This window comes from Aulonocara stuartgranti (assembly GCF_965226115.1).
Source record: "Aulonocara stuartgranti genome assembly, chromosome: 23".
Classification (NCBI taxonomy): Eukaryota; Metazoa; Chordata; class Actinopteri; order Cichliformes; family Cichlidae; genus Aulonocara; species Aulonocara stuartgranti.
The window spans coordinates 4,253,834-4,280,781 of NC_138958.1; the positions used below are offsets into that span (position 1 = coordinate 4,253,834).

The window sequence follows — 26,948 nt, forward strand, 5'->3', positions numbered from 1 at the left end:
TATACTTATGACTATGTTATTTGCATATTTCATGGTCTGTAAACGTGCAATATCCTTGAATACATACATGCATTTACATACATATGTGGGGAAGTATGTATCGCTCCATTTTCTTCTGCTTATCCAATCTCCCAGCTGTCATAGGAAGTAAGGCATGGTACATCCTGGACAGATAGACACAGAAAACTATTTACGCACACATTCAGTGTTCAGTTTAGATGCACCTCTTTGGACTGTCGAGCAAAGCCAGTGTACCAGGATAGAACATGCAAACTCAACACAGGAAAGCCCCGGATGTGTGAAATGATTTGAACTTGGGAACTTTCTGCTGTGAGATTATAGTACTAAACACTGCATCACTATTTAAACCTGTGGATATGTGTATGCGTATACATGTTAGTATATTTGGCTGTTACTGAAATTTTGTGCACCATGTAAGGGTGGTGTGGCTGCATTTTCGTTATGCTTGTATAATGACAATAAAGAGTCTTTATAATTTATGCTTTTCAAATAGTAAAACACAGAAACGCGAAGTAAGACAGACATTCTTAAAAGTAAAAATATAAGCACATCAATCCCAACAAGCTTCACACATACCCAATATCACTTATTTCACAACAAAATGTATTTAAAAGTCGTCTTCAGGTTTGATTAAACGCTCAATTTTAAATGACTGAATTATTTAAATTCTCGACTTTTATTCTTTTAAGTCAAACAGACTTCCCTGTCGCACCGGAAATAGAGTTGTGGGATGTTTGGAAAGCTTCATTAATCCGGATGAAGCTGTCTCTTCGTTTTCTCGTGATACGACAGCCACAGCGGAAATCCCGCCTTTCTTGCCTCGCGATTGGCTGACCGCCGATCAGTTTCCTGATCACCCAATGACATATTACAATGTGGAAAGCAACGTTGACCTCCCCCCGAAATCACCTCTAGTGAGAAGCCATGTTTCGGTCTTTAGGACGCGTTCAGCAGTTTAACTGCAACTTCCTGACTCTGCAGAGGCTCAGCGCTACCTCTAAACTCCACATCTGCACGTCCAGAATGGCCAGCTCGGACTACAGGATTGAACGGGACACGTTTGGGGAGCTCAAGGTTCCGGCCGACAAATACTACGGGGCCCAAACTGTCAGATCGACCATGAACTTCAAGATAGGGGGACCAAGTGAGAGAATGCCCATCCAAGTGATCAAGGCCTTTGGTGTCCTGAAGAAAGCAGCTGCTCAGGTGAACAAGGAGTACGGCCTGGATCCAAAAATAGCTGAGGCAATCGTCCAGGCTGCAGATGAGGTTTCAGCCGGTAAGCTCGATGATCATTTCCCTCTGGTGGTATGGCAGACTGGCTCTGGAACTCAGACTAACATGAATGTCAATGAGGTGATCAGCAACAGGGCTATTGAGATCCTGGGAGGGAAACTGGGCTCCAAGGATCCAGTTCACCCCAATGACCATGTCAACAAGAGTCAGAGCTCCAATGACACCTTCCCCACAGCCATGCACATTGCAGTAGCCACTGAGGTCCACCAGGTCCTGCTGCCCGGCCTGCAGACTCTGCACGACGCACTTGCTTCAAAGGCTGAAGAGTTCAAAGACATCATCAAAATTGGGCGCACACACACTCAGGACGCTGTGCCGCTCTCGCTGGGCCAGGAGTTCAGCGGTTACGTCCAGCAGGTGAAATACAGCATTGAGAGGGTGAAGGCAGCCATGCCCAGGGTGTATGAGCTGGCAGCTGGAGGCACGGCTGTAGGAACGGGACTTAACACCCGCATTGGGTTTGCTGAGAAGGTAGCCTCCACCGTTGCTTCTCTCACAGGCCTGCCGTTTGTAACCGCTCCCAACAAATTTGAAGCCCTGGCAGCTCACGACGCCCTGGTAGAGCTGAGCGGGGCTCTCAACACTGTGGCCGTCAGCATGATGAAGATCGCCAATGACGTCCGCTTCTTGGGGTCAGGACCTCGCTCAGGCCTTGGAGAGCTCATCCTACCAGAGAATGAGCCAGGAAGCAGCATCATGCCGGGCAAGGTGAACCCAACCCAGTGTGAGGCCATGACCATGGTGGCAGCCCAGGTGATGGGGAACCACGTGGCCGTCACCGTCGGAGGCAGCAACGGACACTTTGAACTCAACGTCTTCAAGCCGATGATGGTGAAGAATGTGCTGAACTCCGCACAGCTGCTCGGCGACGCCTCCGTCTCCTTCACCAACAACTGCGTGGTGGGCATCCAGGCCAACACGGAGAGGATCAACAAGCTCATGAATGAGTCCCTCATGCTGGTCACAGCGCTTAACCCACACATCGGGTACGACAAGGCGGCCACCATCGCTAAAACGGCTCACAAGAAAGGCTCGACCCTGAAGGCTGTGGCCGTGGAGCTGGGCTATCTGACCGAAGAGCAGTTCGACCAGTGGGTGAAGCCAAGTGACATGCTGGGACCAAAGTAAACTGACAACCCAAGGAAAAGGAAAAAAAACAAAACTCTTTTACACAAAAGAAAAGAGTATTTAAGTAAATCAGATGTGGAACTGAGTAAGCATTTTTTTTTTGGATCCTGAACTTTTCATCTCTCAACAAAAAAATCTGGCATACTGTTGTATGACGCAACTTGCGTAATATCTGGCATACTGGTAGAGTTCAAAGTGCACTGTGTCATGGTCCTTTGGTATGGATGAAACAGCTGATGCAGCTCTACACACCTTTTATCTTTGTGTCTTAACAGGGAATGTTTTAAGAAGTAGCAGCAGTAAAGCTTCGTCATCAATATGACTTAATTTTGTACATGTAAACATGTAAAGTCTTTTCTTTTTTTCTTCCAGAGTCAGAATACTTTTAACTCCTCCTCAGCTTGTAGTCGATACCATTGCAGCTCGGAGTGCCATTGTGGTTGCTTCAAAACACTACATAACATTGTACCTCGTGTGTTTTGGTTTACACGATGTGTGCCATTTATGCCATGTGTCCGTTAAATGAAATGCATTTATTAAAATAAATTCAGTCTTATTTCAATTTTTTTCCTTGCTTACATGCACGCACATTAGCATGATTGGTTAAACATCTGCTGTATAAACACCAGGGATTACAACAGTATGAAGTTGAAATCAAATGAATTTTAATTGTAAACAACAAATATACATTTCAAAAAACGTGGTGCAGAAACATTTTGTACAAGTGATGAAACAAGAGTGAACATTTGCGCCGGTTTTATTTGGTCCAGCTAACTTTGGGGATGTCATAATGCTCTGTCAGGTTGTCCAGGTGACGGTTAAAATCCTGATAAACAAGAACATAATGTCACAAACTGTTTCTATTAAGAAATATGCAATTTTGATATTAAGTTTTATGTAAATGTTGTCTTAAATCTATGTCTCTGAAAGGCCGAGTTAAGGAAGCTCTTACCTCGACTCTGTGTTTGTGGGTCTTTGATGCCTTGTTCAAAATCCGCTCCATTTGCTGTTAAAAAGAAATGGAGAGAAATGTAATGCCAAACAATTTACATTAGAACTTTCATTTTACACATTCACAATCTTTAAATCTCTGCCAGAGGGGAGAAAAAAACCCCAAAACACTTAACACAGACTACTGGATTTAGTGGGAGTAAGATTGACTGACACACACACAGTAAGAATTTATTTCAGATTACATAACAAGTCAAGGTTTGGATGCTTCTTTGTTCACAAGTGGTCACCGCAGCAGGTAGCACCAAAGTTGATTTGGCAGATTTTCACACTGGATGCCATTCCCAAAGGGATTTGGGTCTCTTTTCAGAAATGAACTGGGAATTTGCTTATTAGGCAAATGTGTATTTCAAAACTACACTAGTTTGGAATTATTGTACAGTGCTAAGCTTGTTGGCTCTCTCTTAGAGGTAATATTATCAATACCTTAGTGAAACATCATTAGCAATTGATGTTTTTCCACTGGCAGACCTGGTGCAGATTTGTTATTGAAACCCTGCTATAATTCATGATACTGACAATAAAGATGGCTTTAGGAAATATTGCCCTAAACAACAAAAGAGATTCTGAGTTTAGATAATTTACTTCAGAGAATAATAGATTTGGCTGCAGTTTTCAAGCAGCTCAAGTTTGTTTTTCAGTCCTGAAAAGGGCCAAATTTGAAACCAACCTTACAAATAATTCACTTCTCCTAAACAGAAACTTCTACAATCTATTAATACTTATGTTAGCTTTGTTTCCCCTCACAATTCAATCCCTTGAACGCTGGAGAAAAAGAACTCACCCGTTTCTCTTGCATCTTGTCAAAAGCAATCTGTGCCGGTGTCCTTTTGTCAAGATATACTTTCTTGGTTTTCACCTCCTCATCGCTTTGGCTGGTAACGACCTGCTCCATGCGATGCTTGCTCTCCTTGTTCTTCTTTTTCTTCCTAAAAATAAGAGAAACACCATTATTATTCCTCATAATTTATTACCAATTTTGTGCAAGAAAATGTACATGCAGGACAGTACTGTGCAAAGGTCTTGAGCCACTCCTCTTTTTCAAAAAATGTTTTGCCAGAAAAATTGGAAATAGCTGCAGCAATTTTTTTTTAATCGAGTGCACCAATGGTGACTACTAATGTTTAACTGTGTTTGGGATAAAAAAAAACAAAACAACCATTTTTAACTTCTCTCCTGAATTCTTCCACACATGTTAACAACAATTTGTACCAAAAATTTCACTCCATAAGACCTGGTGCCACTGATTTTGTTCCACTTCTTGAGTAATTTGATATACTTTTCCCCCTCATTTCCCTTCTTCGAGACTGGTTACTTGACAGCCACCCTTTCACTGAGTACAATTCTGATGAAGCTTCAGCAAACAGTAGATGGATCCACTGAAGGGCCATCTCTCAGGTTCTGTATCAGGTCTTTTTGGGATGTTCTTAAGGACAACACTTTCAAATACTATTCATCCACTGTAGATGAATTTTCTTTTAGGCCTCCAACTTCTTCTTTTCTATTTGCCTTATTTTTAAGGTGAGATAAAAACCTTTGAAATGCCTTCATACCACCTGGCCAACTATTTTATCAACACAACTAAAAAAACAATTACAGCAAAAAATAAAAATAAAAACACAAAGAAATGAGAGGTGCCACAAGACTTGCACAGTACTGCACATACCATTCAAGTTGGGGGGTTTTTGAGTATGTTAGTCAAATACCACTAAAAACAGGTTTCATTTGAATACACAAAGATCCTGTAAGCACTTAAGGCCTGCAAAGTCCCACAACTACAGCAGTAATCATGTATTACGTAACACACATCTGTCTTTAGCGTTCAAAACCTTGTGTCTCCTGTTTTCTGAACAACTAACTAGTCAGTTGGTTTTGTGTATTTTAGATTTTAACATTTAAAAGGGATGTGTATCTAGTGTCGTGCAAAAGAAAGTATATATTAGTCGGTCGTTTTGTTTTTGCCAAGCTAGCTAGCTAGCTACCCCTTCTGTTACAGTCCATAATTCTACTATCAACAGCTCTGAGGCCACGAAGCATGCGTTTAAATGTTATTTTCATATTTGTTGGCCTCTTCAAATATTACGTAATATTACTCATATCCACACACGTTCAGTGAACAAAGAGGTTTGTTTTCCTACTAGCAAAAGGGCTAACCATAGCCTGGTACGAACACAACCACATAATTTGAAGTATTTCATCGACTTGACAGAGATGTCTTTTTCGTACATTTTCTTCTAAGCGCTGATACTACTAAGACTTACTTTTTCCCAGCAGAAATATCTCCCACACCCTTTAATTTCAGGGCACTTTTCTGGACTGTAGCGTACTCAGACATGTTCGAGAAGCTGTTTGTCGTCGTCTTCTTCTGCTTTCTGCTCTGACAGAGACGGATCAGGATCAGTGCTGCCACCTATTGGGAGGTGAAAGGAAGCGATCCAAGTATGCATGAAAATGTCCTGCGGTGTTTCTTCCCAGCCACGGGGGGTGCTGTACTCTACTTCTAACGAGGCAAATACGAGGCAGAAAGCGGAAGTTGAGGCAAAACTGAATGTCAAATTGTAGCATGGTGGAGTTCGTTTTTAAAATAAAGTAAAAATGTTACGGTACAGTTTATTACGGATAGCACCGGTAGCGCGGTGCCTCACCGGAAACAACACGTCGTTTCTGTGCAGGGTGAGCATATTAAACAGAGGACAGACATGTGGATATGCTAAGAAAGTTGGTGAGTAAAGAGGACATCTGTGTGCCAAGCTTGTTTACTTTACTGTGTGCGATTATATAAAAACAAAAAGGGGAGATGTCGATGCATGTGTCATTTAGATCGCATTAAATTTAAAATGTTGTGTGGATTTTTTTTTCATTCCACATGAGTCTAATTTGAGTCACAAATCTCTTCCTCCATTTTTTAGTGGCCAAGGGAAAGGGTAAAGGCATGATGAAAGAGGAACTGAAAGGTCCAGAGGTGTGTAAAGACCCTGTCAGACTCACATCTCATGCAGTAGGGGTCAACATCTTCAAACAAGGGGAAGACCCCAAGCTGAAGCCTCCTGAGGAGTACCCTGAATGGTGAGAGTGCACGTTATGTTAATGTTTTATTTAATGTTTTCCCTCGTTGTGTCATCATTGTACACACATCCAGTGGAAGTTTCACCCATTTACTGAACAAATAAATGGTGTGATGTTCTGGGAAAAGTAAGTCCACATCTGGCTCCAGAAGCTGGTTGTGCCTCCTTAGCTTAAATTAATTAATAGGCATTTTTCAGAAGTTTACTGGTTTTCAAAAAAATTCCAAAACTGATATAAAACTTAGGAAACTTGTGATTCCTGAAACAAATCTGTCTGCAGGTGCGATTTCCATTTAGTCCAAATGTATAAACCTGCTCCTGAAATGACTGTGAACACCAGATCTTTATAAATATCGAAACACAAAGTGGAAGATCAGTGATTAAATTAAAAGCAGAAACACAGCTGCAGCAGTGATCGAGAGGTACAGAATGAGACATCGTGCCACTAATCAGAGCCACGGTGCGATCCTCTGAAAATGATGGCAGTGAATGGGGAACTACTTACACCAGTACCTCTCAATAAAAGACATGCATTGCTTTATCAAGTAAAATATGAGTTCCTCTTGCAGCTCACAGACTGTGATAAGAATACATCTGTTCAGCAGTTATACCACAGTACATTTATTCTTAATAGTGAAGCACAGAGTTGGGACTATGACTATATGTCTTTATTGTATTTCGTTTTTTCTCCAGGGAACTTTTTCTAAGTTTTTCTTTGGACATTGGCTGTCCCCCCTCCCCCATTTTTTTTGTTAAGCCACTTAACAGAGACTCATGAACCATTCAAGCATGACAAAAAGCAGCTTAGGCAAGGGATTCACTATTATATGCTGCATTTGTTCCTATGTCTTTAGCTGAATCTACAAAAAATGCCAAAGATAATACGCTGAGAGGCATAAAATAGTATTTTTGGACCAACATTGGGATTCCAAAAGAGCTATTAGCTAAACTAGCTGGACCAGCTGAACATCTATAGCATATTTCAACACGCTGTGCACTGTGTCCATGAAAGTATATGAAGACACTCGACAAGTGGTTCCAGGTTCAGTGAGTGTTCACAACCATTTGTAAACTATGGGTTAGCAGCTAGCTAACAGATGAGACCTTTTATTGCATGCAATGCAATAAAAGCATATCTGGATTGAAAAATGCAGTCATGGATTGTCCTCCCTAGAGCCCATAACTCAACATTATTAAAATAGTGTGGGATCATCTTGACAGAGAATGCAACAAAAGCCAGCCAAGATCCAAAGAAGAACTTTGAATGTCCTTTAAGAAGCCCGGAGAACTATTCTTGAAGACTGTTTAAAGAAATCTAGAGAAAATAAGCCTGTATTTTTAATATACATAATATAAAATGCATTTCTACTCATAAGTCACCTCAAGCTGCTTTAAACTAAAAGATAAAGGCCTTTCAAGGTCTTTATTACAGAGGAAACCTCAACAATCAGACGATACCGTATGAGCAGCACTTGGCGAGAGCAGGAAGGAAGAACTCCCTTTAAACAGGACGAAACCAGTAGAGCCAGGTTTGAGGAGAGGCAGCCATCTAACTGTGACCAGCTAGAGAATAAAGGAAAAGAGAAGAGGAGGAAAAAAGGAGAGCTTAGCGAGATCAAGGGCAAAACATAAAATGTGTGCAGTGTTTTTAAAAATTTGAGCTTGGTGGATGTTTCGTTTTACAGCAAAAAGTCTGCAATCGGCCAGAACTTGTTAGGAGAAGCTGGCAGTTGTGTGAAATCTGTGCCATTTGTAGGTAATTTTCTTTATATTGAATTAACTTTTACATCTATTTTTAAACTCAAAGGCATCCACAGCCTTTCTACCTGCAGTGATTATGAATGCTGGCCGTTTCCAAAATATGAGTGCTTTTGGTTTTTATATTAGTTGATATTGTATCATAGACATATCGACTCACTGCTTAAGTAATCGGGGAACTTCTTTGTGAGTTGTTGTTGTAGTTGTTATATTTCACTTCTTTCTTTCTTTTCTTTTCTTTCACTCAGGTTGTTCCAGTTAAACCTGGGAGCAGCCAAAAAGCTGAACGAGCTCGAGTCGGACTCTTGGGAGTATTGGAAACGTCTGAGGAAGGAAAACATTTGGCGTTTCAACAGACTACATAAAGGGAAGAAGTTGTAGGGTTTCACTGGACTTACTGAGGGCAACAGCAGTGTTTTACACCCTGGACTGAATTACCATGACAGAAACGGACTTCTGGATCAGTCTATCCCACCTGACAGCTGAGAGACTTTTGTCTCTTCATCGCTGGTTCTGTTTGATGCAAACGTTCTCTTGTGTTAAACAAAGGTGGTGATATAACAGCGTGAACTGCAAAGGAGTCCTTCAAGAAGGCAAAAACTGAACATCATATGAACCTAATGAAGTTATTGTCTCACTTCAGACAAACTCTTCATTAAATCAAATTTGACCAGTTTTCATGAAGTCGTAGTAACAATTTTCAACATTTCTGTTGTATACTAGAACGCTCTGGAGTAGTTACTTTGTGGCAAAAAGTAGAAAAAAAGGATTTCATTGTGTTTAACTTGGATTAAATCATTTGAACATGTGTTTATGGTGTTTTGTTTTGTTTTTGCAAATCACTTTGCCTGTTTGTGAATGTGCAGACTGTCTATAAATAAAAATGAAATTATATTCAAAAGTTGAGTTTGTCCCATTGCTTTAATTGATATTAGGTATCCAGATGTGGCACCACTTTAGGTTGTAATGTAGAGCTGTGTTCACGGTTGGTAAGTCGGTGCTTTTCAGCCCAACCCCAAGTCACAGGAAAAGCTCTGGGTCGCAGTTTGTAATAGTTATTGCGCTGATCTTTAAATACTAGCTACAGTGGTGGTGTTGCCATAAAAACGCTTCATGCAAATGACTGCGCGCAGCAGGGGTTGCAGAAACGAGGAACCGAAATGAGAAGCGACTCATCTGGGGAACAAATCATGCAAGATTGGAAGAGTGATTGTATCACGATGCATCATCTATCTCGTTAATGTAAAAGTAACTCTGTTCCTCTTTCTATGTATCTGAGATTTGAACACCGGTTTGTTGTAAATCTGGTAAGTCGAGCGCTCATTTAACGGCTTAAAATCCCCCCAAAAACTAAGGTTTTAGTAGCGCAAAATAGCGGAAGCGGCACTTGGCGCAGCTATTAATGGACGTCTTGATAGTTTGGTATGAGTTCAACTCAGTTCAATTTCGGGGGGTTTCGTTGTTAAGTCTTCATCCTGCTTCCCGGCGGTGCTATGATCCGCGGGCGTGTGCAGTTATAGGCGGATTTTCATAAAGTAAGAAACGGGAAAACCCGAGGCTGTGTTTACAACCCGTAGGTTAGTGGCGTTTCGGCTCCGTAGGCGAATAAGTAGTGCATTCATTCAACAATCAAAGCAATGTTGTAGATCACCGCTGTCAGTCACACCTCGAGGTAGAAGCGTTAGAGAAACCGCGACTGCGCAGTCACTCGGCGATTTTAGCTCCTAAAGTTTAAATTCGATGTCCTGCTTTGTTAGTAGTGAAGAATTACGAAGATGGAGGAGTGGAAAAGGAGCATCGGTACTCTCAGCGACGAAATCCTAATTAAGCTGGCAAAGATGTTGGACAACTCCACCTGTGGATGGAGGCAGCTAGCTAACGCGGTGTCCGAGCAGCCGAAATTCCGCTGCAGGTGAGACCTTGAAGGCATCACGTGAAGGTGGTAGCTTTACGCTTTATTCACAGTTTCTAAAACTTAAGCCGTGTCTCTACTGTATGGTGTGTGGTTATGGGGGGTTATGGATCCCCCTCAAGACTGACTATGCCACCATCTGCTAACATCACACACTGCCCTGTCTCCTGCAGTGAGCGGGAGCTGACCAGCTGTTCTCTCCAGGTGCTGACTGCTGCAGGCAGCCCGGCACGCACCATGCTGACATTACTGGCTGAGCGTTCCTGCTCCCTGGACTTCCTGCTCCACTGCCTGAGGAAGATGGAGCACCAGGAAGCTGTGCAGTTCCTCACCACTGCAGGTAAAGGAGAAGTCACTGGGCTGTTATATATGCAAAGTCTGTTTCTTACTGCTACTGTTGCCTACTGTTTCCTTATAAACAGGAGGAAGACACAGTCCTGTTTAGACCACGTAACTGTAAAACACACATTCACAAGCCGCTTTATTAGGTACACCTCACTAGTTTTGCCTTCAGAACTACCTTAATTCTAATGACTGTAACTGTCATCTCAATCATGTGACTGTGGAGGCCATTTGACTACAGTAAACCCACTGACCCTCATTTACTAACAGGGCATACACACAAATCTGTGCGTAAATGAATACTGAAATACTACTATTACGAATAATAAGGCTAACCCCAACCCTGATAATTACAGACAGTTTTCCAGAACCCCATAAGCCACAAAATTCCCCAAAATACATCAACATTTAAAAATAAAATGACTTGTAAAGAAAACAGAATGCTTAATGGTAAAGTATAGGCTTTAACCTTTACATTTAAACACATTTAAATGTAAAAGATACATTCCAGTATCTCTTATCTCATCCTATCTTTAATTAAACATGACTTCTGGCTATACTGGATTCGTCACTTACAGTCCAGTTTCATAAAGTAAGTTTATCATCTGCGGCTGACAGATCACATGCTCCTTTCCCTCTACCCATTTTCTTATTTTTCTTATACCCTGTTAGTCTTCTCATATCAAGTTTAACTTTTAGTGAGCATCTCAAGGGAAAAGTAATTCGGCGCCCTCGTTATTTCAGCCAGTAATTGGAGTAATCACGCCTGTGTAACCTCTTTGGAAAGCTGCCCCTTTTCTGGCTACCTCCTCAGACTTCAGACACCATTATTTAAGTTTCCCCAGTCGCATTTTTTCCTTCTTTTTTGCCTCGGCGATGTATGCTTCTCTCTTACAACATCACAACTCTTTCCACTTCATCTTCAGGTAAACTGTTTCCCCTATATAAAGAAATGGGGGTGTGTCCGTATGCAGGTAGTATGCAGATTGTAAACAGCAAGCACGAGCCCACTGATTTACAATGAGTCTGATTTACTCACATATGCACAGCAGTATTGGTCGTTTTGCACGTGTCATAAATCTGATGATTTGCTCATGTTGTGTGTTTGTGTGGTAGTGGCAGAGCAGATTCAGATCACAGTGCAGCCGCAGTCCCAGGAAGCCGCACCTGGGAGCAATGTGGTATTGACCTGCAGGGCCTCTGGTCCCCCCGGACTCGGCTACCAGTGGTTCAAAGGCAAACAGGAGGTCACTGAAATTTTTGTGATTAATGGACTATAAAAAGAAGGGAAAAGATTCCTGCATAAACCCGCAGAGCCAATGAGATAGCTTGCCATCTTAATATCTTAATACAGTTTCAGCTATGAACTCTTATGCATATTGATTTTTTTTTCTTTTGTCTTATAGATTTTGGGGGAATCAGGAAATTCCTCAGAACTGGTTCTTTGCCCTTTAAGCCCCACCCACCAGGGTCACTATATCTGCAGGATAAGCCATGGAGAGAAATTTGTTTTCTCCAAGTGGGCTCAAGTTCGTTTGATCATCTCTGCAGGTTCTTCTTCCTTCTGCTTCTCTGACGTTGTTTTAATTTATCTTTCAGCATGTCATGTAATGTTTTGGTGAATTTTCTCAGGCTGCAGCAGCAGTCTGTTTCCAGGTTCAGTGAGCGGGTTGCATATCATCCAGCGCCCGCAGTCCCAGGCAGCCTCTGAGGGGGACACTCTAGTCCTGGAGTGCACTGCAGAGGGAAACCCACCTGCACAGTATGAGTGGTACCACAACAAAGTGCCCATGCCACAACAAAAGACGAGCTCACTCAGGGTAAGTAAGCAGCACAGCTATGCTGCACAGAGCTGCTTCTCTACTGGATATGAAAACTACTGAATTATATTCACTTAAAGAGCACGGTGGATTTACATGTGACGTCATGCGCACTGGATATGATATATTCACCATTTGCGATGGAAAGACGGGTATTTTTGTGCATGTGGATATAGTTGGGATGGAAAACAACTATGTGGCGATGGGTCCTGGAGCTGTGTGGGGAATGAAATTTGTTGCAGAGAGAATACCATATTCACCTAAAAGCAGAAGTTATGACTCAACATCACAGATTAACTGCGCAATGCTTGTAGACACATCTGTCATGTCCATCCAAGCAATTTTTATCAACCAGATAAGGAAAATACATTTTTCCCTAGTGGCAAGCGGTTCCTGGGAGTTCACTGACTGGTCTGTGTGACCTGGGCTTTAGTAATAATTTCCCGAGCAACTGATATCAACCTCCACCAGCGCTTACTGGATGGGTGGCGACTGCGTGACCTCTGTGACTGGAACCTCGTTCACTTGATCCTAAATTGGGTGGCTCAGGAGATAGAGCAAGTATTCTAGTTTATCTACTAATCGGAACGTTGCTAGTTCAATCTCTGTCTGCTCCAGTCTGCATGCCATAGTTTCTTTGGGTAAGATACTGAACCCTGAGATGCATTCCTCGGTGAGTGTTGGATAGAAAGCAAAAAGACGTCTTCTACTCAAGTAAAGTATAAATATAAGAATCAGTCCATTTAACATTTGTAACAAAATGTCACATGTCTGCAACACCTTTAATTTTTTTTAAAACTTTGACATTAAAATGCAGCTGATTGTTATATCGGTTATAGACTGTATATAAAAGATGGAGATAGGCACGTGAGCATCTATTGGTTTCTGGGTTCTGCATTTTAAAACCTAAATATTTACATTTTGGCTGTCACGTGATGGCTTTTTGGTCTCCCACGAGGGATGTGACTATCAGTAAGGATCCAAATCACTCCATGTACCGGGAATCACTTTTGTGCCCATACTCACTTAGGAGTTACAAGTTTATAGCACTTCCACATTCATTTTCCGTCTCTGCAGGTTGTAGCTTGATGTCAGCTTAATGCTCTATGTGGCGTATGTTTTGTATCTGTGCAGATCCCATGTGTGACCACAGCACACAGAGGAGAGTACACCTGCAAGGTGTTCAATTTGTATCACGAGGTGTGGAGCAGCACGGCAACAGTCACCATCGGTGAGCCATTGTTTGTATTTTCTAAATTAGGAATGTAAACATAAATGAGAAAATTTAGTAAGCTCTTAATGTTAAAATGTTTATATATTTGCATGAAGTAAATAAGTAAAAGCACATTACAATAAGTCTGACACTTCACATTTGTATAGTTACAAAATCGCAGTACCGTGCTGTGGTAACTGTTTTCCCCTTTCATGCAGGCCCCAGTTCTGTCACTGACGCCTCCTGGGTAGAGGTTGACCGCGGTCTAGGTACTCTTTAATTTCTGGTAGAATATTTAGAGGAACTACCGCAGTATTGTAATTCCTATGTCCTGTCTGACTTTGATTCCTCTTTTTAAATATAACAGGTAATTAAAAAGTGGTATTTATAGATAGTGTGCATGTGTAACCTAAAAAACAGCTACTGATAGCTGTGGTTAATTGGGTTAATGTGAAGTACACAGTAAGTCTGGTTACCAGGCTTTACAGAAGTGAAAACGAGATGTTAAACAAACTGTTAGTTATCAGATAACACAGCATGTTTTTTTCTTTTGGTGTTCTCAGAGTCACAGGAAGTCCACAAAACCTACCTACCAGGAACACATCCGCTAGCCAGTTCGCCCCCATCTGCCAAGGACGTTTATGGTGAATTTACGCAAGCAAACAGACAAATACCGAGTCTTACTTTTGTCGATTTGTGGTGGATTTCACTGCTCATTCTCTTCCTGTCCACAGCCACAGACAAAGTCGCTCTTCTGATTGGTAACATGAACTACATTTACCACACGCAGCTGTGTGCTCCCATTTCTGACGTCCACAAGTTGACCAACCTTCTTCGACAGTTGGACTTCAAGGTGGTTTCTTTGCTCGATCTCAACTGGCAGGAGATGCACAGCGCTGTTACTGAGTTCCTGTTGCTGCTTGACAAAGGAGTCTACGGTACGTCTGCTGCATACGTCTGTCCAATTTGAGCGACTGCGCTGCGCTTTACTGATAAAATAAATGCAGCACTGTGTTTGTAAAATCTACTTTTAATTTTAAAAAAAGAATACAACTAGGATAAATAATTGCATCTGTTTTTCTTTACTTCTGAAGGTTTGCTATATTTTGCTGGTCATGGCTATGAGAACTATGGAAACAGCTTCATGGTTCCCATTGACGCTCCGGTCTCCTACACATCAGAGCACTGCTTGTGTGTACAGAATATACTCACAAAGATGCAGGAGAAAAAGACTGGTCTTAATGTATTCCTGCTGGACATGTGTCGCAAAAGGTATGTTTTGTTTTGTTTTTATTTAATGAAATTATAATCAGCGCAGACCCTCTGAATCTGTTTGTCCGTTTTCTTTTTCAGAAACCCACACGATGATGTCATCGTGCAGCCTGGACTGCTGAAGGTCACAGCAAATATAGTGTTTGGTTATGCCACGTAAGCTCCCAGTCCTAAATGCGGTTCAGTTTTGAATTTCTTTAGTATCGGGTGTTGTTTTCTAGCACTTATTGTGTATTTCTACTTCAGGCTACAAGGTCAAACTCATGTGAAAGTTGCTGTCTTTTAGATGCGTAGACGCTGAAGCGTATGAGGTGAAGAGGGAAGACGTGTCAAATGGCATCTTCATACACTACCTCAAAAAGCGAGTTTGTGAAGACGAGAAGGTCACCGTTATGCTCGACAGAGTGGCTGAAGGTAGAGCACTCAACAATCTGTACGATATAATCGCAATATTCCTCAACTAAAAAAATTTAAAAAACATATCTAATTTCAGTTTGGCTTCACGTTCAGAGTAGACTGCTCTGGCAGTGCCGCACTGCTCCTGCAGATTTTCTTAAGTCCTTAGGACAAGACTAAGCTGCACACCTGCACCTAAAGGATAAAGGTCACTCTTTCGAGGATGCCAATGTTCACATTTTGGAACTCAAAGACAGAAGATTTGAAAGAGGAGTAAAAGGGGCCATTTGTGTCCACTGTGAATAACAATCATTGAACAGAGTGGCTGGGTACTGACACCAGCTGTTGGCCACCTACAGTGCAGTCTTGAGATCCTTTGCAAGCTCCCCCAAAATATTGCGTCAGTTTACTATAATGGGTCACATGATAGGATGAGGCAAGGTGTCACTGAGACATGTCTTGGCTAATGTGATAAAGCGCGATTAATAGTGGGTCAACGACCCTTTTAAGGGATAACCCCAACAGGGTTTAAACACCTCCGACGGTTTTAGAAGTGAAGATGTCTCTTGGATGCGCCGTGAAACGTCTTCACAAAACTTACAGTCCATTCGCTTTTCTTTTCAAGTTATTTCAACTGTGAAAACAGTTCAACATCCTTCATTTTGCAGGAATTCTGCAAAGTCGTGTGAGGAGTGAGAAATGATTATTCCTGACACTTACTGAAATGCTGGGATAAATTTGCATATCCATCTCCTACTTTGGGAGCATCAACAACAAACTGATTCCTTTCGATTTTGGCACGATGCTCGAACCCTTGGTGAAGCTTTGTAATGTGTGTGAACTGTGAGCACCGTTATTAAAGCCACTTTTATGTTTTTAACATGCATGTGACCCGGAAATGGCTCATAGAACGAAGGTAAATTTTTTCATGGCTTCATTGTAATTTATCAAAGTTATTGGAGGAAGAAAAGCTGATTCCAAGGGGGTCAGTGGGGAGGTACTCACTGATTTTTCATGTAAGTACTTATCATGCATGTTGACTCATTGGCAACATTTACCAGACTTAGATGGATTGAGTCAAGGTGTAGCAATATGCCAACGTGGATATGAAGAGAAACCTGAAAGACCACTAAATGCTGTTTAACAAGGAGGATGTTGCAGGTCCAGTCATATCCCACTTATACATGCTGCAGCATGAAAAAACTGTGAACCCTTTGGGGTAAACCACACTGAATGGTGCAAACTATAACTGCAAACCGAATGCATCATTTCTATTTTAAATATCTTTACAATTATTTGTTGATTTTATGGCCTGTTTAGTCTTATGACAGATTTAAGATCTAGTGACACAGCCTGCAAGAAAAACTATTAAATTGATTTCTTCCAGTTATTTAAAGCTCTAAGATCATCTATGACCCTTTTTAAAATGCATATTAGTCCTATTATTAAAGTGTTTTAAACAAAAATAATGTCCTGCAACAGAAAAATAGACACGTCACATCTGTGCTCCCAATATTAAAGCTTGTTTTTTCTTCTCAGACATGGGTCGCTGTGTAATCACACGAGGGCGGCAGGCGCTGGAGCTCCGCAGTAATCTCTCTGAAAGACGCTCCCTCACTGACAGGATACAGGTTTCTCAGTGTTCTGCATCCTCTTCAGCTCGAAACCTGCAGTGGGCTATTGCACATGGTAAAAAAAAGTATTAACTGAAATGATGAAATATTTCAAAAGGCACATTTCTACTCGTATTTATTTATTTATTTATTTATTTATTTATTTCACAGTTCTCCCTGAAAGCCGTTACCTCCAGTTTGACTGTGGAGTGAAGGTTCAGCTTGGATTTGCTGCAGAATTCTCCAACGTCATGGTCATCTACACTCGGATACTTGACAAACCCGATGAAATAGTCTCCTGCTCGGCTCAGCTTACCGATTTCCCTGAGGTGTGTGACACATTATTCCACTTAGATTTAAAAAGCTTGTGATTCAATACAGAACAGACAAGATTTTACCCAGGACTAAATTTGCTGCTGCAGCTCCTTAAAGCACAAGCATCTAATTGAAAATGCACTGAGCTTTACAGAGTTTTCGTATCACTTTTGCAGGATGTGGACATTGATTTGAAGAAGAGCAATCAGGAGTCTCTACTGGAAGCTGGCTGTTTATTATTGATAAAAGAGGAGCTTCCTTCACCAGAAACCCACAGTCTCTACACGCACATCCGCAGCCTGCAGAGACTCAAGGTCTGTCATTTTTCCCTATTTTTACAATAAGTTCTTCTATTTATGACCTCAGAGCAGTCGTTTCCAATGCCAAGCCTGCTGCAGCTCACTTAAAAATCAGGAAGACTGAAGCCGATACTTTTTCATAACTGCTAAAAAGAACCCCAAAACAAATTGTGCTTTTTACTGTCTTTATAGAGGGAGCTCACATTCACAATATGCCTTCATTACACCTACTCCAACATGGATGAGGAAGTGCAAGAAAGGCAGCAAGTAACAGTCGGCAAACCACTGGTCTCCAAACTCAATCTCCACGAACCCCGAGCAGCTCACGTCAGCTCTGCCTCCTCGTCCTTCAGCCTCGACTCTTTTAACGTTCCCGGATGCTCCTCCTTTGGTGAAGACTTGTCCCTGACTGGTACAGCCTCAAACACATGGTCACATCATGCACAAAGTGCCAGTGTGTCTTTCACCGGTGGCTCCCCGACATCACCCAGGAGTGCCAATGTGCCAGAGGAGACTGACAGTCCTGAAATACTAGATAACCCTCGACCTCTTGTTGCCAGCAAAAGTTTGCCCCACAGTAAAGTAAATGACTCAAACTACAAGTTCAGTGACATGTACAATTTTCATTCTTACTGAGACTGAGATTCAGCCTCTACCCACTAATAAATCGGCAGTACAAAATCATGAATGTGTGGAAAGCTTGACAGACAAGTCCTGTTAATATGGCATTTCTTTAAATTCGGCCCGGACTGTATGGGGGCCGTTTAAGTTCTGATCTTTGTATTAACTATGCATTAAGTTGTGTAATGTTTTTTTTTATTATTATGGATTTGTAACAATGTTATGCAACCCAAAGACTGCCTTCAAAACAGGAGAATAAAGCATAAACTTTATACCTTTAACCTTTTTGTAACATGCATTAGAAAAAAATGTATGAAGACAGTAAGACAGTGGTGAGGTGCAGCTGGAGGGACATATGGGTTTAAGTTGGGGGTGAGATTACATCTGAGATCATTCTTGCTTGCAGAGATGGACTATGACGTTCAAAGATGACACGAATAGGAAGAAGGTGGAAGATGGCCTGGAGAGGTGCAGGTATGCACTGGAGAGAAAAGGAATAAAAGTCAGCAGTGTGTGAATGAGAGGGAGACAGGTGTAACAGTGAAGGAGGAAGAATTTTAATACTTGGGGTCAACCATCCAAAGCAAGGGAAAGTGCACAAAACATGTGAAAAAGAGTGCAGGTAGGGTGGAGTGGGTGGAGCGAGTGGATATGTTTGGTGTAACAGAGGAGGATGTAAGAGGTAGGGTAAGAAGGATGAAGATGATGGGAGCAGAAAAGAAGAGCTCCTAACTAAAATAGCTGTCTGTGTTTTAACGCTTGCATGAATAACAGCAGCTGCTTACTTTACTATACTCTGCGCTCTCCCGGCCATCAGATCCTTGTCGCTGATTGGTGCCAGTCGCCGCACTATCGCTGCACTGCGCCTGCGCTGTGTCGTCACCACCTCTGCTTGCAGCATCCGCCATTTTGCAGTAATTTAGTAATCCCGCTGCTTCCATTCGTTGTGCGGCGCCAGTAAACACGGCTCTTTGAAGGAATATTATTATTACTATTGCAAGCTGAAGAGATATTTTCCCGTGTCTTGCGATGGCTGACCCATCAGCAGATGTGGAGGTGCCGGAGGGTGCAGAAGTGCGCAAACTGTCGGAGCTGCGGGTCATAGACCTGAAGGCCGAGCTGAAGAAACGAAACCTGGACACGACGGGCGTGAAGAGCGTGCTATCAGAGCGTCTTAAAAAGGTCTGAATTTTACAGTCCCTTAAACAGCCAGTCGCTGAATAACAATGCTTAAAATGCACATAAAGGCCTGCATTATAGAAGTTTAGTTTGACGCTCACACAGCCGCAAAATTTCGAGCGTACTACGCTACGAGGCCGTTGACCCTAAATGTATGCTAAGTGCTAGCATGCGCTTGTACCAAATAACTCGCTAATGCCGCTAATTTGCGTGCATTCACCTATTTGACATGTTTTTTATTTCAACTGTTGCTTGAATGTACAACCTGTAAAGCGTTTTTGCCGTGCTCTTGACAAACAGGCAATCGAGGAAGAGGGTGGGAATCCGGACGAGATTATCGTCGCTCCGGAGTTGACCACCAAAAAGGCCAACGTCACACCTAAACGCGCTGCCAGAGGTAAGGTTTGCAGCAAGCTCTTAAAACACAATGTTTTCCGTTTGTTGCTGTGCCCGAGAGGCTTCTGCAAGGCAGGTGGCACGTAATATGTCATGTCGTTGTATTTCGTGCTTGTGCAGCATTCGTGAACAATTACGGTATTTCGTTATAAAAGAAGAGTATAGCAAGAGCAAGGGTAACAGAATATGCGTGGGAGAGATTTAGACGCCTGTCAAAATCAGGCGAAGACTAAACTAAAGTGTATTTTCTTTAGATACCAAGCAGGAGAACGATGAACCGGAGGATGGCACTATGGAGGAGGATTCCCGCGATGGCCACGTAAGTTTATTGATAGGATTATCTTGCTTTTCCTCCAGTTTGGATGCTACGGCTGATGTATTAAAAACGTCTTTGTCTCATCAGGAGGATAATCAGGAGGATGAGCATGAACATGAGAACATGCAGGACATGGACATCCTTGACATGAACATTCTGGATGAGACTGACAATGACAACGGAATACCGGCTGAAGATGACGAGTATGGAAGCGAGAACTTTTACAGAGAGGACGACTCGGGGATGAATGAAGAAAATGACTACAGGGCACTCGAGTCAGAAGAAGACACGAGAGGTCCAGAGGTGAGAGATAATACTAGAAACCTGTCTGCTAAATCTTTACTTGTAACTCTGTTTTAATGTTAGTTTATTTGAATATATTTTAACAGATGGATGAATTTGAGATGCTGGATAAGGATGAAGATGCAACATTTTCAGCAGCCAATGTGGTAGGTTTACTAAGTATTTCTTACGCCTGCAGAGCCTGTTAAAACACGATAACGTTTTGAACGAGACATAATTTTCTGTGTTAAAGGCTCAGGATCCAGAGGCTGACGACACAAAAGAAGAAACAGGTACTGTAAAAGAAATTGGCTCATCATAAGGTTGAGGTGTAGATGTGCAGTGTTAAGCTTGAAAATGCAAACACTTTGTTTAGTTTCAACCAACAAGAGAGACTGGAAGCCCAAAGGGAATTGCTGACTTGGTGTTGAAATTTGTTTAGCCACATATGATCTTTTCTTTGTTCATTTGTAAATATCGGTCAAGTTACCATATATCTTCTCACACGCTCACGTGACTGTGGTTAACAAGTTGATTCACACTGCCAGCAATTCAGTTTCAAGGTGAGGGAGGTTTAAGCTGTGCAGGTGATTGTAGTGTTTCTAGGTTGCCACGTGAAGGTCAAGGCAAAGAAGATGCATCAAGATTTGTCAACTCTTACGACTTTTTAAAGACGGTGAATCATAAATCAGCTGGATAAGAAACTGCTGGACTTGAGCTGAAGGTCTGCTCACTACCAATGGACGCTGGAAAAGTCTCAAAGGCTGAAAGAAGATGGAGTTCAGCGAGCCTCCGGTGTACTGCTGATGTTGTGGCTCTCTTCAGCACTCTACTCTTTGTCTGTCTTGGATCAGGTGAAAAGAGTGAAGTGGTTGAGCTTGAGAAATGAGTTTTAGCCCCTTTAGTTGCTCGGTTGTCCCAACAGCCTTTGGGCCCTTTTCCAGTCTCTCTTTAGGGCCATCGTTTTAATACATAGTTCTAAGAGCACAGGCCAGTGGTCATGACGTTCCTAATCCAGGCCTTGCCAGTTCCTCGTTAACCATTGATGTGTTTCAGAAGTGATTAAACTATGTGCCATTCTATTCCTGTTAAATCCGTAGAAAATGACAAAGTAGCCGGGTCTTGTTTATCTGAGCCGCATAACGAAGATCAACACCAGAGCCACGAGACGAGCCCTGAAGAAGACCAAGGAGCCACCGCCGGAGGGGAAGAAAGTGTGTCCGACACAGGTGCCCAGTCCAACGTGACTGCCGCTGGAGATGCGGAGGGCAGCGGGGATGTTGTGGGGACTGATCCCAAAGAGGTTGGGGAGGAACAGAACGCCCCAGAAGAGACACTTGACGGTGAAAACAAAATGTCGCAGGCTGTTAGTGTAAGCAAACAGGGCGGCGAGGTTGAAACTGTTGATTCAGAAACGGGGGCTAAGAAGGTTGAGGAGGATGAGAAGACAGAAGAGAAAGCTGCTGCGGATTCAGCCTCGACACTGAAAGAGTCCTCTTCTGTAGAGGGCGATGATCAGAAAAAGAGGTTTGTTGCTTTCTGTATACTAGAAACCAAAAATGGTTATCTCTGTTGCTTTGGCCCCTTTGTGCTAGCAAAATTTGGATGCTCTTTTGGAGGTAAAAACGTTTTGTACATTTGTTTTGTTTTGGTTCCCCCATTTTTCATTCCTTGCACTCACCTGTCCCACTTTATTATCCATTAAAAACCTAACTATTCGGATTGCCAGAGGATATAACTCCATTTATTCGCCAATACATCACTGCACTATGGTACATGTTGGGTTGATCGCTGTAGGCAATGAGAGATGCTATATAACAGAAATACAAACATGTGTGCCAGAAGATCGTGGATGTCCTCGCCAACATCCTCACCGTTGTAGGTTGATGGCTTTTTTTCCCCTTCTTCTTTAGCTCTGAGGAGAAAGATGGCAAGACCGAGTCGAAGGATGAAAAGGGTGAGTAAATCAAATGGCTTCTTTGTCTTGGTGGTCTTGTTTTCAGTGGCTGTGTGCTCATTAATTTTATGGTGCACATGTGTAGGTGCTGGAGCTGGGGCCGCAGCAAGCAGCAGCAGGAATCTGTGGGTCAGTGGCCTCTCTTCCACTACCAGAGCGACTGATCTGAAGACGCTTTTCAGCAAATATGGCAAGGTTAGTCGATTGAAAACAGTCTCTCACCAGTGTCACCAGACAGTTACTTTCTGCATGGACGCAAAAATAATATTTATGGGCTTTATAAATGTCCTGCAGGTTGTCGGAGCTAAGGTGGTGACCAATGCCAAAAGTCCCGGGGCTCGCTGCTACGGGTTTGTCACCATGTCATCCACAGAGGAAGCAACCAAGTGTATCAGCCACCTTCACAGGACCGAGTTGCATGGCAGGATGATCTCTGTGGAGCGGGTGAGTGTGGGGAGAAGGAGAAGTAACTAACATTTCATCTGACAGTCTGATCATTTGGAAGCAGCAGTCTGTTTTCTGTTTAGTTGTATTGCAATGCCTAAAACTTTGTTAAACTGATGGTTGTAATCAGACTAAAGTGTTAGCTCTAAATAAAAAAAACATGCAGCAAATAAAATGGTTGGAAATGGCAAAGATTAGAAATGATCTGAAGTAATTAGAAAGCTGTAGAGAAGGCAGAGGTATTTGTTTCTTTAAACACGCTGATGTTGAGCTTGGTCTTGTGAATAAACGTGTTCCCGTTTAAACATTGCAGGCTAAAAATGAACCTGCAGGGAAGAAGCCAGCTGACAAGAACGACCCCAAGAGGTCTAGCACTGACAGGAGACACTCCACTGACTCCAAGTAAGACTGCCAGACCGTTGACTTGTGTTTGAGTGATATCGCTAAAAGTGCCTCTTTTGCTGGGAAAATTTGGCCCAGTGAGGTTTTAAATATCACAGGTGTATTTATATTTTTAGCATGCCATGTGTCTGGGTAGTTTGTCAGACATTTAGCCCTTTGTATAAACCAAGATAAGGATCAGGTTAACTGTTCAATGATTTCTGACAATATGGATGTTTCTGCAGGTCTGATGGAAAGGATGAGAAGTCTGAGGGAGAAGGAAAAGATGGCAAAGGTGTGAGATGTGTTAGAATTTCCACCTGGACATGATTAAAAAAAAAAAACAACCTTTATTACATACTTGACATTAATAATTTTGATTGTTTGACAGGACGAAATGAGAGGACTGTAGTTATGGACAAGTCCAAGGGAGAGCCTGTTATCAGTGTCAAAACCAAAAGCAAAAGCAAGGAGAGGGTAAGTAATGATTAATGACCCTGTAAACTGCCATCTCCCTCTTAATCAGTGTTGTTTTGTTGATGCATGAAGTGGTTAGATCATGCCCGTCTTCACACTCTTCTGCTCTTTCTTCAGAGCACCAAGAGTCGGGACCGAACTTCTTCGAGTAAGGAGAGGAAAGACATCTTGTCATTTGATCAGATTAAGGAGCAAAGGGAGAGGGAGAGACAAAGGCAGAGGGAGAGGGAGATCAGAGAGGTCGAGAGACGCAGATTCACGTAAGGATCATGAATACAGAAATAACACTTAGCCCATCATGGAGCTTAACAACACAGAATGTATTCATAAAGACACTTCTATATATTAGCAGTTAGCTCAGGTTTTGATCGGATAATAAATATCAGCTGATTTTTCTTTTTTCATTCAGTGATCGCAATCGGGAATTCCGACCTGACCGAGAGCGTGAGCGCATCCGTCTCTTCCGGGAGAGGGAGGAGCGAAACCACTTGATGAAGAAGAGACACTGGTTGGAGGTATCGTCACATGACTCCTCTCTGCCTCCAAATATGCGTCCTTTGGTACAACTCTCAATCCGATGCACTCTGCACATAATCACTACATTTTCTTTCATTCCTCCCATATAAACACTTCTCACCTTAATCCCTGTTAGTTCTAAAAAATGTATGAATTAACTGTAATCAAATGATTTCATTTGCAGGCTGAGAAGCAGCGCCTCGACGCAGATCGCATGGAGCGTCAGTTCCTGGAGCGTGAAAGGCTACGCATTGAGTACGAAAGGCGGCGAGAGCAGGAAAGGATCCTCAGGGAGCGCGAGGAGCTGAGACGGCAGCAGGAGCAGCTGCGCTATGAACAGGAGCGGCGCCCCGTTAAGAGGCCTTACGACATGGACGGCAGGTACAGTGACGTGTGTGTGACACTGATGCATGCTGCGTTTATCTGCTGGATACAGCTTTGCTCACTGGTCGATCCTCGTGGTTTTTGTGGTTCCTTTTTAGGAAGGATGACTGGCCTGATAAGCGTATGGCCATGGATGACCGTTACGGCCGCTCAGACTTCGGTCGCTATCAGGATTTTGATCACAGAGAAAGGGGACGTTACCAAGACGACATGATGATGGACAGGCGGGACAACACCCGTAATATGGGTGCTGACAGAGATGGTCAGGTAAGAACCCTGCATCCTCCCCCCAGATATTATTCTGTTAGGAAAAGAAACACCATGAGTTACAAAAACCACAAATATTTATTGTTGGCACCACCCTGACTCCTAAACTCTGCATGTTGAAGTCTAGATGTGGAACATGGACACCGGCAAAGCCACTTAAGTTAAATAAAACACAGTTGAGCTGAGCACTGCAGCTTCACAGGCCTGGCGTGTGGATATCAAACACGAGTGCTCTTTAAAGTGAGCTCCCACAGTATTGATATGTTGCTGTGGTTCAGAGCTTTAACTAACAGCAAAAGCCACTAAACGCTGAACTTTTAGTGTGTAGAATATGCAGACGCATGTGAGAATATGAAAATTTCAGCTGTCTTGTCCTTTTGCAGCACTTCTCAGAAAGACACGGCAGAGACGGAAGAGACTCCTGGGGTGGAGGCTATGACAAGCGCATGAATCCCAGGTGAATATCACTCTGTTGGCTTCTTTTCAAGCGCAATAAGCAACTTTTATAGTCCACTAATGCCGTTTTCCTGTCTTATTAGGGAGGGCGGTCGTGACTGGGATTCTAACCGTAAGATGGATGGAGACAGACCCTGGCAAGGTAGGTCAACCTGCACTTTAAGGTATTAGCTATAAAAGCACTGCTGTCTTAACTTGGATCTTTCTTCTTTTTTTAATTCCAGGTCGGGATGGAGCTATCCCAGGACAGAGCCACATGACACGAGGAGGAATGGCTGGGTGAGTAGCTTCTGCATTCAGTCTTGCTTTGTTTGCAGCTAGCCTCGCTGGTTTCACAACAGAGCTGATGTCGGTGTGTCTTTGATTTCAGAGGCCGTGGCGGCTACATGAACACGGGAACATCTCAGTCTCTGTCCGGAGCGCTTAACAGACAGAACCAGCTGATGCAGGGCAGCGGGCTGCAGGGCGGAGCTTTCGGCCGCCGTTACTGATGCCTGTCTGGAGACGGTTGTGTAATGATGTGGTTATGTTGTTTTTGTAAAAAAAAAAAAAAAGAAGAAGAAGAAGAAAAGAAAAAAATCATTTTTTTAAATTCAGGATTTTTTTTTCCCCTTTTTGGCACAATTCCCATCGATTTTCGATGGAAGTGTGTTTATCCTTTTGTGATACAGTGATAGTGTATTTATCATACAGCCCTACCTTGTTTGTACATCACAGCTGTTATGCATCCGCAAGTTGGCGTGAGTGTGTGTGTGTGCGTGCGTGTAAAATAAATTCAGATGTTTATTAAACCCTTTTCAGACATGTGATATGTAATATTGCTGGCTTCAATAATACATGGATGTTTCTAGGTTTGACCTAGACAGATTTCCACATTTTTATTTTTTGTCTTTTAAGGACGAGTGATCAGGATGCTGATACGTTGTTGCCGTCAGTTCAATGAAGAAGAGCGCATGTCTGAAAGAGGCTTTAGACGCCTGAGTTCCTGGACCTAACCTCACAAGCCTCCTTTCTGTATCCAAGCCCTTAGAAGGTTTTTTTTCTTCTTCTTGTTGTTTTGTTTTTTGATGAAACTTTATTGAAAATAATTTGAGTTTCAGGTTCTCGTCATTTTTAAAAAGATGCTCAGTGAAAGTTTGTTGCAGATGAAAGCGTTTTAAAATTAAATGTCACACTTTGTTTCTCCTTGCTTGTAACGTTTTTGTTTTTCTAGTTTTCCTTTTAGACTTGTGATAAATTCTAGAATTAAATGTGTGGTCGTGATTCAAATGTCTTTCTAGTTTTGTGGATGTTTTTAAAACCTTTTCTGTGCCGCTCGGTGGCACAGAAGCTCGGGCCGCGGGTATAAAACTGTACAATGCACATGCGCATTATCTTTGTCAGATTTTTAAAGATATTGTGGCATCAGTGGTACTCGCTTATTTAGCTTTTGCAAATAAAATTGCACCAACAGTTACTGGACATGGCAGTGAAAATGTCCTGTCCTAGTTTATGAAACAGTCCTCGTGGCTCTCAGAAATGAAGCGGTATGAGGCCTGATTATTATTAAAGAAGGTTATGAATGGAAATTAATACAGATATGTGGTCAGAAAAATTATGTCATAAAACAAGCTTTGACGCCTGGCTAAAATGTGCATTTCCCAACTTGTTAGGTGAAACCTGTCGACCTGAGCAATCAGAAGTTTTCAGAGCAGCGTTGTACACTTTGCAATCATTTTAGCAACCACCAACTAGGAGGACACTCAGGTCTGAGTAACTGGGTCCTTCACTAGCAAACAGAACAGTTTTACTGTTGAAATTAATTATTTTTA

At 42.4% G+C, this 26,948-nt stretch overlaps 5 protein-coding genes across 9 annotated transcripts; 4 read left to right on the forward strand and 1 right to left on the reverse strand.

Annotated features, from left to right (window-relative positions):
- The first annotated feature begins 851 nt into the window (after positions 1–851).
- fh (fumarate hydratase) lies at positions 852–3,007 on the forward strand. The gene has a single exon (XM_082523966.1). It carries the CDS (start codon positions 946–948, stop codon positions 2,443–2,445), a length of 1,500 nt encoding a protein of 499 aa, XP_082380092.1. The 5' UTR covers positions 852–945; the 3' UTR covers positions 2,446–3,007.
- An 81-nt stretch (positions 3,008–3,088) lies between these two features.
- Positions 3,089–5,867, reverse strand: fam32a (family with sequence similarity 32 member A). The gene is made up of 4 exons (XM_082523969.1): positions 5,718–5,867; positions 4,241–4,385; positions 3,398–3,451; positions 3,089–3,271 (listed from the first exon to the last, which is right to left on the reverse strand). The coding sequence occupies exons 1-4, from the start codon at positions 5,789–5,791 to the stop codon at positions 3,203–3,205; spliced, it is 342 nt and encodes a 113-aa protein (XP_082380095.1). The 5' UTR covers positions 5,792–5,867; the 3' UTR covers positions 3,089–3,202.
- Positions 5,868–5,969: 102 nt separating this feature from the next.
- Positions 5,970–9,087, forward strand: mrpl54 (mitochondrial ribosomal protein L54). Its single transcript, XM_082523968.1, has 3 exons — positions 5,970–6,178; positions 6,366–6,522; positions 8,528–9,087. Exons 1-3 carry the CDS (start codon positions 6,052–6,054, stop codon positions 8,658–8,660), a joined length of 417 nt encoding a protein of 138 aa, XP_082380094.1. The 5' UTR covers positions 5,970–6,051; the 3' UTR covers positions 8,661–9,087.
- Positions 9,088–9,173: 86 nt separating this feature from the next.
- On the forward strand, positions 9,174–18,363 carry malt2 (MALT paracaspase 2). Of its 3 annotated transcripts, none has more exons than XM_082523964.1 (17): positions 9,174–9,521; positions 10,037–10,191; positions 10,365–10,531; positions 11,650–11,780; positions 11,940–12,084; positions 12,166–12,353; positions 13,488–13,584; positions 13,785–13,835; positions 14,130–14,210; positions 14,301–14,504; positions 14,661–14,838; positions 14,920–14,994; positions 15,125–15,252; positions 16,774–16,923; positions 17,019–17,176; positions 17,339–17,476; positions 17,654–18,363. In XM_082523964.1, the coding sequence occupies exons 2-17, from the start codon at positions 10,055–10,057 to the stop codon at positions 18,095–18,097; spliced, it is 2,472 nt and encodes an 823-aa protein (XP_082380090.1). In that variant the 5' UTR covers positions 9,174–9,521; positions 10,037–10,054; the 3' UTR covers positions 18,098–18,363. The 3 variants fall into 3 exon arrangements, with proteins under 3 accessions (XP_082380090.1, XP_082380089.1, XP_082380091.1); XM_082523963.1 differs by having other exon boundaries at positions 9,201–9,586; XM_082523965.1 differs by lacking the exon at positions 9,174–9,521 and adding an exon at positions 9,615–9,814.
- A 624-nt stretch (positions 18,364–18,987) lies between these two features.
- On the forward strand, positions 18,988–26,404 carry safb (scaffold attachment factor B). Of its 3 annotated transcripts, none has more exons than XM_082524184.1 (21): positions 18,988–19,264; positions 19,562–19,658; positions 19,912–19,976; positions 20,073–20,276; positions 20,363–20,422; positions 20,509–20,548; positions 21,356–21,782; positions 22,169–22,212; positions 22,298–22,407; positions 22,507–22,656; positions 22,970–23,058; positions 23,283–23,332; positions 23,429–23,514; positions 23,632–23,774; positions 23,924–24,074; positions 24,215–24,411; positions 24,513–24,681; positions 25,065–25,138; positions 25,221–25,279; positions 25,362–25,416; positions 25,508–26,404. In XM_082524184.1, the coding sequence occupies exons 1-21, from the start codon at positions 19,112–19,114 to the stop codon at positions 25,626–25,628; spliced, it is 2,544 nt and encodes an 847-aa protein (XP_082380310.1). In that variant the 5' UTR covers positions 18,988–19,111; the 3' UTR covers positions 25,629–26,404. The 3 variants fall into 3 exon arrangements, with proteins under 3 accessions (XP_082380310.1, XP_082380309.1, XP_082380311.1); XM_082524183.1 differs by having other exon boundaries at positions 18,989–19,264; positions 20,061–20,276; XM_082524185.1 differs by having other exon boundaries at positions 18,990–19,264; positions 20,061–20,276; positions 23,924–24,029.
- The last annotated feature ends 544 nt before the right edge of the window (positions 26,405–26,948 follow it).

What these genes read in the sequence shown, in the direction of transcription:
- malt2 (XM_082523964.1), top strand. Translation starts at nt 10,055, where the DNA reads ATGGAGGAGTGGAAAAGGAGCATCGGTACTCTCAGCGACGAAATCCTA. An exon ending in AAAAGACGAGCTCACTCAGG is followed by an intron (nt 12,354 to 13,487) that starts GTAAGTAAGCAG and finishes GTATCTGTGCAG; the next exon opens with ATCCCATGTGTGACCACAGC. An exon ending in GCAGTGGGCTATTGCACATG is followed by an intron (nt 16,924 to 17,018) that starts GTAAAAAAAAGT and finishes TTTATTTCACAG; the next exon opens with TTCTCCCTGAAAGCCGTTAC.
- fh (XM_082523966.1), top strand. Translation starts at nt 946, where the DNA reads ATGTTTCGGTCTTTAGGACGCGTTCAGCAGTTTAACTGCAACTTCCTG.
- safb (XM_082524183.1), top strand. Translation starts at nt 19,112, where the DNA reads ATGGCTGACCCATCAGCAGATGTGGAGGTGCCGGAGGGTGCAGAAGTG. An exon ending in ACCTAAACGCGCTGCCAGAG is followed by an intron (nt 19,659 to 19,911) that starts GTAAGGTTTGCA and finishes TATTTTCTTTAG; the next exon opens with ATACCAAGCAGGAGAACGAT. An exon ending in CTCCAAATATGCGTCCTTTG is followed by an intron (nt 24,075 to 24,214) that starts GTACAACTCTCA and finishes TTTCATTTGCAG; the next exon opens with GCTGAGAAGCAGCGCCTCGA.
- fam32a (XM_082523969.1), bottom strand. Translation starts at nt 5,791, where the DNA reads ATGTCTGAGTACGCTACAGTCCAGAAAAGTGCCCTGAAATTAAAGGGT. An exon ending in GATATTTCTGCTGGGAAAAA is followed by an intron (nt 4,386 to 5,717) that starts GTAAGTCTTAGT and finishes TCTTATTTTTAG; the next exon opens with GAAGAAAAAGAAGAACAAGG. An exon ending in ACAAGATGCAAGAGAAACGG is followed by an intron (nt 3,452 to 4,240) that starts GTGAGTTCTTTT and finishes TCTTTTTAACAG; the next exon opens with CAAATGGAGCGGATTTTGAA.
- mrpl54 (XM_082523968.1), top strand. Translation starts at nt 6,052, where the DNA reads ATGTTACGGTACAGTTTATTACGGATAGCACCGGTAGCGCGGTGCCTC. An exon ending in TGGATATGCTAAGAAAGTTG is followed by an intron (nt 6,179 to 6,365) that starts GTGAGTAAAGAG and finishes TCCATTTTTTAG; the next exon opens with TGGCCAAGGGAAAGGGTAAA. An exon ending in CCTGAGGAGTACCCTGAATG is followed by an intron (nt 6,523 to 8,527) that starts GTGAGAGTGCAC and finishes TCTTTCACTCAG; the next exon opens with GTTGTTCCAGTTAAACCTGG.